Here is a 9296-nt window from a genome sequence, read left to right as displayed (position 1 = left end):
TCAGAGTTACACTTTCAGCCCCAACAAAACTTTTCAACAGTCATTTAGTGAGCAGGGGACTGCTGAGTAGTAATGCAAGCCATAGTATAAAAAACCTCACGTGTGTGTGTGTGTGTGTGTGTGTGTGTGTGTGTGAACGCAAGTTTTTCTTCTTGGTTTGCTTTGAGAGTGGAGGAGAACTGAAAGTCACTCTTAGATCATGTGTTGGTTCAGACGGAAGTTTGTTTGTTTGTTTGTTTGTTTGTTTTGTTTGAGACAGGGTTTCTCCGTGCAGCCCTAGTTGTCCTGGAACTCACTCTGTAGACCAGGCTGGCCTCGAACTCAGAGATCCGCCTGCCTCTGCCTCCCAAGTGCTGGGATTAAAGGCGTGTGCCCTCATCGCCTGGCTTCAGATGGAAGTTTTGTGCCATGGTAGTGAATGGCACAAGAAGACAGTGATGAGGAGTTGAAGAATGTGTTGTATCCTTTCATGAATGAGCATCTCAGCCAGGATGAGTTTTTAGAGCATCCTACAATGCCAGTTTTTGGAATAAACTTGAAGCAACAGTAAGGAGATGATCGAGCAATGCAGGCTGTCACTCCTCCCTATTTGTACTGTTAAAAACTTAACTTTGGACAGCTTTACAGATAACTTAAGCCTAAGAATGACCCCCAAAGCCTTGGGACTTAAGATAGAGTGAGCCGTGTCTAGGTGTCCTACCATAACTCGAGGTTGCATTTGCAGGTCTTACATATGTGAGGCACAACCATTTATTTTGTCTTTATATTTAAAGGTTTTTGTGGGGGGCTGGAGTTATGACTGGCAGTAGAGCGCTTGCCTAGCATGCTCTAGGTGTTGGGCTCATCCCTAACAATGCAGATAGAGAGACAGATAATGAATAAGCAGCTTTGTAGTATTTCCTCTTCAGAAGTCACCATCTTATTGTCCTCAGTCATATACAACGTCGACACCACTGTACGTTCCTCTGACCACTGGCTTTTTGTTTGGTGGACTGTGTGTAGAACTTAACGAAGGGATGGTTAGCCTGCTCCTGCCTACAGAACTTGAAGGGAACATCAGAAACATTTCATATTGGGGGCGGGCAGGGGACCCTTAGTACCCTGAAAACAGAACTGGTTGTAATTTATGCCTTGGAAGTGGGTCATTCCAGTGTTTGCAGCAGCTGAGGTTTGGGGTAGTAAAAGCGGGTAGCTGTGATAGTTTTCATTGTTAGGGTGATACCGCTGGTAAAGTGGATGATTCTAAAATCAACAAGCCTTCCCTAAGTACTAACCTGATAAAAAATACCCTAAGAGCAATAGATACTATCGATTTCCCACTGTGAAGCAGCAGGCAGTGTGGACTGTAAACTGCTAGACACAGTTGGGACATGTTTCCTTACAGGTGTGGCCGCCACCAAGGCACAGAACTCTACAAGGAAGATTCTTGGGTAGCCATAGAAAAGAGTATTAAGTCTTGGGGTCTATACAGTCTGGTAAAGCAACAACAGAAAGAAGATAGGAATGACTCTGCTATTGTAAAGGTGTAGAGGACCCCTTGTTTATAAACAGGACACCATTTGCAGTAGTGAATGTGGCAGGTTTCCTGCCCAAGTGTAAAAGGCTCCCAGAAGCTCTCCAAATGTCCAAGGCTTACAGCCAATGCAACTGTGGCTGAAAAAGTTCCTCTTGTTCTGTTGCTGACTTGGATCTATTCTAAGCCTTGGGCCAGTGCAGACCAGAAGGGGCAGACACCTGGTAGCCTGACGTTTTATAGAGGGAAAAAATCAAGTGCATGGCACTGTCTGGACGGTTTTGTGATCATGCTTGATAACTTGAAAACAATGTAACTCCCCCATTCACCCAGCTGTCTCTGATGATTCGACCCATCAACCATTCAATCAAAGAATAAATAGATTCCCACCCCGAAAAAATCCACTGCATTGTCACCCAAGTGAGAGTTGGTGGCTTCGCAGTGATACAAATTGGTGGTGGTGGGGGGGGGGGCTGTTTAGTCCGGTGAAAACAAAGTCACAGAACCAAACCTTGGGGAACAGAGGTAGCCAGAGGCTTGGTGGTCACATGTAGGCATACCTAGGACAGGACAGACGGCAGCCTGATGACACTAGACACTCACTACGCCCTACCATGGCTCAGGGTGGACAGACACGCAGGCTAGGGAGATACACTGCCTCATGGGGTGGCCAAGGGGGAGGAGAGGCAGCAGTGAGGAGGAGGAGGAGGGGGGGAGGAAGGGTAGGTAGCCCTCACAAGAGTTCGTACTGCTTGAGATGCATTCTCTGGATGATGTCACGGCAATCGTTGAACACTCTGCGGATGTTCTCGGTGTCCACGGCGCAGGTGAAGTGAGGGTAGCAGTAATGTTTGCCGTCACCCGTGGCTGTGCTGATCCTCTGTAAGAAGAATGTTACATTTAGGATAACAGGGTCCAGTGCAATCAAATGGGGGGATAGCTTATGGGACACTTCATATAGGGACCATGGAGGAGTTAAGGCTGACCAGCTGCTGCTTTCACAAACTCTCTAGATAGCAAGCCTGTAACCGGACAGACATGCTTGTCTTTGCCACAGGCACTGAGTCTGAGCTGAAATGCAGTTCAGGTTTTGGAGATGGCAAGGTAAGCTAAGATTTTCAGAAGCGGCTTCTGTCTATGTTGCTCTGGTGAACAGAACTCAGCAAGTGGAAATATATTCTGCCCATTTATGGGGTTGCTACTGTGACTAGCGCCTGCCATTGGGATAGGGGGAAGGAGCTGATCTCTAACTCAGTTTTTTTTTTTTTTTTTTTTTTTTTTTTGGTTTTTCGAGACAGGGTTTCTCTGTGTTGCCCTGGCTGTCCTGGCACTCACTTTGTAGACCAGGCTGGCCTCGAACTCAGAAATCCGCCTGCCTCTGCCTCCCGAGTGCTGGGATTAAAGGCGTGCGCCACCACGCCCGGCTCTCTAACTCAGTTTTAATTCATTTATATTTATTTAGAGATGCAGTTGAGCTGTATTGTCCAAACCAACCTTGAACTCCAGAGCTATAGCCATCCTCCTGCCTCACCACAGGCCTGTGCCACCTCATGCAACTCACTTATTTAAGCATCCACATGTGATGGGCTTCCCAGTAATAGGTCTTCCTTCTCCATACAGGGACCTTGGTTGCCAGCAGTATGTTGCCTGATGTGTGTGTGTGTGTGTGTGTGTGTGTGCTGTCTTGCAGAAAAGTTCTTTGTTGTCAGTTGTGGGAAGCACAAGATTAAACATGACCCACCTGTGAAGCTACGTGGGACAGGCTAGAGGGAAGGTATAGCTGAATTGCATCTGGAAACTTTTATGTTGGATCTGAACCCTCCACTGCCTCAGGATGGTCCTTCATTTTGGCAACAAGATCTTTTTTTTTTTTTCTTTTTAGTTTTATTTATTTATTATATATAAGTACACTGTAGCTGTCATCAGACACACCAGAAGAGGGCATCAGATCCTATTACAGGTGGTTGTGAGTCACCATGTGGTTGCTGGGATTTGAACTCAAGACTTCTGGAAGAACAATCAGTGCTCTTAACCGCTGAGCCATCTCTCCAGCCCCCCCCCCCCACAAGATCTTTAAAGAGACATTTATGGTTAAATAAAGTCATTAGCTTCAGCTTGAGTTCCCCACAACTGGTGTTCCTGCCAGGGGAGGAGGTCAGGACAGACATGCAGATATTGATCACAGGGACACAAAGCGGGGATGCCATCCATGGGCCAAGAAGAGTTGCCTCAGCATCCATGAGCCAGGAGAAGCAGCTCAGGATTAGGTCCTCCTCTGGTACCTGATTCTCAACATCAGCATCCAGAGCTGTGAGGGAGCATTCCTATTGGTTAGGTTTCTTGTCTGTGGGATGCTGGTCTATGGGATGTGGTTTTGGCAGCTCCCAAACCCCCAGCTTTCTAGCTACATATGGCCACGGGAAGGATTCCAGGGCCTCCTGTCCAACATCTTGTCTGCAAAGGATCCTGAGACACAGGAAGGAGGGAGCTGTTAGGACCACAGAAAGGATCTTGGGGCCGGGCGGTGGTGGCGCACGCCTTTAATCCCAGCACTCGGGAGGCAGAGGCAGGCGGATTTCTGAGTTCAAGGCCAGCCTGGTCTACAAAGTGAGTTCCAGGACAGCCAGGGCTACACAGAGAAACCCTGTCTCGAAAAACCAAAAAAAAAAAAAAAAAAAAAAAAAAAGAAAGGATCTTGGGGAAATGTTTATCTGTTATGAAACTTCTCAGAGAGGTCAGAGTAGATGGTAACTTGCCCTGTGAGTATGTGTGTTGCTGGGAATGAAATCCAGAGCCTCAAGCATTACAAAGTAGGCAGAGTATTTTACCACTGAGTTATAGCCCGGGCCCAGTTTTTCACTTTTAGGCTTAAGGACATAGACATAAATATCTTTTGGCCCTAAAGCACCAGGTAGGGTATTTGGCCAGTATCTCTAGGACAAGTATGTACAGAAGAGATAGAAACAGATTTTCTTCTATAATTTATTAGCTTATCCCTGTTTGGGTCAACATTTAGGGAGTGAATCACTATCAGACTGAATCTGCAAACTCCCAACAGCCCTAGATCTCTCATTGGACCCGATTCATCCACTGTTTTTCATTAAAAAAAAACAAAACAAAACAAAACAACACAAATGAATTTATCAGTCGAATTGGACAGGCCTTACCAGGTGCTGTCTGCAATCCCAGCACCCAGGAAGCATGGGAAGTTAACTTTAAGTCTGAGATCAGCCTAGGTTGTGCGACCAGTTCCAGGCCAGATAGAGCTACATGGCAAGATCATGTCTCAGTAAATACTAATAAAAATAAAATGGAGGGCTGGTGAGATGGCTCAGCGGGTAAGAGCACTGACTGCTCTTCTGAAGGTCCTGAGTTCAAATCCCAGCAACCACATGGTGGCTCACAACCACCCGTAATGAGATCTGATGCCCTCTTCTGGTGTGTCTGAAGTTAGTGACAGTGCACTTATGTATAATAATAAATCTTAAAAAAAAAATAAAATGGAGATCTGGATAGTTTTGTGTGGCTGTGGCCCAACTCATAAGACTTGAGGAGAGGATGCCCAAGATAAGAGAATTCTCAAATGAGTGTCGAACATGGGTGCATAGTGTAAGAGACACAAGCCTGTTATAACCCTGGGTGCTAAGACACAGCAATGGGCTGGAGATGTCGTTCAGTTGACTTGCTTGCTTAGTGCTTGCCTGTCATGCAAAGAGGATTACCCCCAGCACCCCACAAAACATAGTGGTGCATCCCTGTTATCCCAGAACGTGAACACCAGTATAAACCTCTTAGCCACTATAACTGGTCTTAAAGACAGATTCACTGCTGATTTTGAACTGCTTTCAGTGACTAGTGGGACCCTGTGGGGGGTGACTGGCTCTCCTGTTCCTGGCTGCCTGGTCCTAAGTTCCTCCTGCCTGTGGAGGAAGGCTCCTGCCTTCTCCTGTGGGAGGGGGAGGCTTGTGTGACTTAGAGCCATGCCCAGTGCTGTCCTTACTCAGTGACTTCAATGACTGAACCTCCAGCTAAGGAGAGCGTGTACTCTGCATGTGGTTCTCGCTCACAGGAGACTTCTTTCCAAATCTACTCCTTCTCCTGCTGGATTCACTTTCTTCCTCTCTTGAAAAGAAACTCCAGTCACTTTATCCTCCCCACCCCCTCTATATTTTCCCTTTAGCCTCTCCAAGGCCTGAATTGCCAAAGTCATTATGTCATGCCAGAATAGGTTCTGCACAGATGGAGCAAGCCCTGAAGCCCCAGCTCTGCAGGCTGCCCTGCTGTCTCTGCCCTGAAGCTGTGAGTTTTAACTCTGAAGTACTCAAGGCTCCGGCTGCCACAGGCCAAGTCGAGATGTGTGTTATGGCCTCTGGACCCTTACAGACCCTGGCTAGCAAACTGCATCCAAGCTGGGGTTTGTTCTTGGTCAGGGAAGAAAAGGGTTGTCCAAGGCTGGAGTGTGCACTGGTGGGGGCATAGATCTTTTTAAATCCTCATTTTAAATGCCCAACATTTGGATGGTTAACTTTCAGTTCATGTTATAATAGCATTTTATGACTTTTTAAAATGTGCCTTTATTCTATGATCTTACAGGATTACAAAAAAAAAAAAAAAAAAAAAAAAGAACCTGCTGATCTATTATAAAATATATTCCCTTATTGAAATTATTTCCAAGCTGCATATGATGGCATAGGATGGCTCTCTTAGCTATTTGGCAGGCTAAATTAGAAGGACCACAGGAGCCGGGCGTGGTGGCGCACACCTTTAATCCCAGCACTCGGGAGGCAGAGGCAGGCGGATTTCTGAGTTCGAGGCCAGCCTGGTCTACAAAGTGAGTTCCAGGACAGCCAGGGCTATACAGAGACACCCTGTCTCGAAAAACCAAAAAAAAAAAAAAAAGAAGGACCACAGGTTCAAGATGAGATGGGGAAATTTAGTGAGACCCAGTCCCCCAATTAAAAAAGAGAATCAGGATGTATCACAGCAGTAGAATGTTTACCTAGCATGCGTGAGGCTGTAAATGGCATTAGCACAATAAAGGCTCTGAGAGTCCAATCACAGAGAAATGGTTCTCTGCTTGACCTGGCAGATCTCCAATTCAGTTGTAGCTTTCCCTTTCTGTCCTTCTCATCCTGGGAGACTTTTGTTCTTCTCTAGGGACAATGATTGGAACTCAGGGCTCTATGCATGCTGTGTTAAATGTAGGTTCACTGAGCCACACCCCAGGCATGGAACCTGGTCTCTTCAGGTAGTTATTTTCTAACTCACCATAGGGGTTTTGGAAAGGAAACCCACCCCAGGGTCATGGTGGTAAGGGGACAAAGGGAGACATATGGGAAGGCTGTGGACCATTTCTGCACTGACTGAGCAAAGACTCTCATTTATCCAGAATTGGACAGCTACACACAGTAGGTTCCAAAACAGTAACAACAAATGCGCAGGGCCTACTGACACGCACCTGTAATCCCAGAGGCAGAGGTGAGAAGAATATAAATTAGAGGGTAGGGGAGGGTAGCTGCTTCTCTTTTGGCTCACAATTTTGGGAAACAGTGAGAGCATGAAGAGGTAATTAGCAAACGGCAGGGAACAAGGTAACCATAAAGTGGCAGAAAACAGAAGGGCAAGAAAATCGCTTACCAAGAACAGATCCCGGATAAAGAACTTTGCTCTTGTAACTTTGGGATCTTCTCCCGCATCTGGTGTTGCTGTCAAAATTAAAAATGAAATTTTATTTAGCTGATGGGAAGCAAAGATACAGAAGTGTGGCAACACAGAAGGAACCAGCTATACTGAGATGGGTCTATTCATGGCATTAACATACATGTATATGACAGCGCAAATCACTCTTAGAAACTCCCAGAGGCTCAGCACACACAGAAAACTAAAGCACAAGCAGAATGTGGGCCACAGAATCTTTGGTGTATGTTCCTCCCCTTAGCACTGGGCCCTCCATCTCTGGAGGCTGGTACAACTGGTCACCCAATGGGCGCCATCAGTGTTGCCATCAAGGGCCATGCAAGCCATAGGAATGGTTGACAGGACACCAGGTGACAGAGGTCTGTCTTGCCTTCACAACTCTACCTGTGTGGCCTAGAGCAGGACCCATCACTTCTCATGTTCTATAGCAGTGGCTCTCAATCTTCCTAATGCTGTGACCCTTTAATACCATTCTTCATGTTGTGGTGACCCCCGCCCCCCAGCCATAACATTATTTTTGTTGCTACTACTTCATGACTGTAATTTTGCTACTGTTACGAACTGTAATGTAAACATCTGATATGTAGGAGATCTGAGATGTGACTCCCTCATAGGGGTCATGACCCACAGGTTGAGCAACACTGTTCTATGGGGAAATTAACAGAAGCTACCACCCAGGGTTACTAGATGGGGTTTGAATGATATGATTGGTCACAAAAGATCCAGCTGGTGGTATGAGAGAGCTTACCTAGGATGACACAGTCACACATTCAAACAGCCCTTCCTTGCGTGGCACAGCTTTAATGGAAAAGTCAAAATCTGAACCACTTACAAGTAAAATCCCATGTAGGATATATGAATATCGACTAAGGATCCCTATTCTGAACACAGAATATCTCAAATATTCCACACATGGTAAACTTTCATGTACTGACATCATACCACAACTGGAAACTCATACCTGGCTTCATGTCACAGGCCAGTCAAAACCCTCATGCTACGTATATGAAGTGAATACTAACACATTTCAACATTCAAGGAATTTTGGGTTTAATGAAATATGAGTCACATCTCCTAGATAAGGAAACATTCCAAAATCTAAAAAATTCTAAACTCCCTAACACTTCTGGTCCCAAGTATTTTGGACAGAGTTACTCACACTGTACTCTAATACTTTAGGAGTGGGCAGCAGAGAGGGGGGTTTAATCTGAGGCTATTTCTTCAATTCATCAGACATCTCTGATTTACAGGTACAGGACTATGAGAAAAGACCAGTTGGACCCTTCAATTGTAAGTGAGACTGTCTTTTGATATCTTACCATCTTCAGGGACAGTATAATTAGCATACTCCGGGAAATAGTCTTCGATTTTTGACTTCCCTGCCAAGACTTTTTCTGCCAGCATATCTTGTTTGTTCAAGAATAGGATGATAGAAATGGTTCGTAACCACCTAGAAAGAACAAAAGTCCACACCAGTTTCACAGTACTAGCCAGTGGAAGTACCGATTACAATGTTGCCAGCTTAAAAGGGAAGATCAAATGATGCGGTTTAGAGGCAGGTGCTTGCTCAGCTGAGGCTCAGAATTCACCCCCAACCCCTACCTCTGCAAGACAGGCAAACAAAAAGGTGGTGGCAGAGTGGGCTGCTGTCTTCTGGAACCTGACTCCTACATTTGATAAATACCATTGTTCACACACACTGTGCGAACAATGAGAAAGCCCTACAATGTATCAGTTCACTCTTTTTGGGTGAACCTCTGTGGGGACATACCTTTATTGGTAACAAAGTGGAGATCTAGGCACCTAATAAATACACTCGGGCTTTTGTGCTGTAAGTGGGGGTTTATGCGTCAGAAAACTCCAGGGTTAAAGTATTAAAATGTTAAAAGTTAAAATGTTGCTAAAGTACCAAATGATCCATTAGCCAATCAGGAGGAGCTTAACTAGCAGCCAGCGTGGCTCTTCCTTTGTCTCATCTCCTCTCAGCACAGGGGAAGAGGGGCAGAACTGGACTCCCCATGTGTTATATGAGAAGCTAAAGGGATGAGGCCTAGGAACAGAGGTGGTGAGGTTAGGAAAGCTGAAA

General features: G+C 45.7%; 1 protein-coding gene across 2 annotated transcripts in view; it reads right to left on the bottom strand.

Annotated features, from left to right (window-relative positions):
• Positions 1 to 116: 116 nt before the first annotated feature.
• Gnal (G protein subunit alpha L) overlaps positions 117 to 9296 on the bottom strand; it is a 145210-nt gene continuing 136030 nt past the window's right edge. For both annotated transcript variants that reach the window (XM_021150731.3, XM_029471864.2), the window contains 3 exons: positions 8530 to 8660; positions 7151 to 7218; positions 117 to 2393 (listed from right to left, as the gene is read on the bottom strand). In XM_021150731.3, coding sequence (XP_021006390.1) covers positions 2247 to 2393; positions 7151 to 7218; positions 8530 to 8660 — 346 coding nt within the window. In that variant the 3' untranslated portion in view covers positions 117 to 2246. The remainder of the gene's footprint in view (positions 2394 to 7150; positions 7219 to 8529; positions 8661 to 9296) is intronic.

The sequence above is a fragment of the Mus caroli genome, unplaced genomic scaffold, assembly GCF_978045245.1.
Source record: "Mus caroli unplaced genomic scaffold, Mus_caroli_1 scaffold_19, whole genome shotgun sequence".
Taxonomy (NCBI): domain Eukaryota; kingdom Metazoa; phylum Chordata; class Mammalia; order Rodentia; family Muridae; genus Mus; species Mus caroli.
This window is presented reverse-complemented; position numbering and strand designations above follow the sequence as displayed.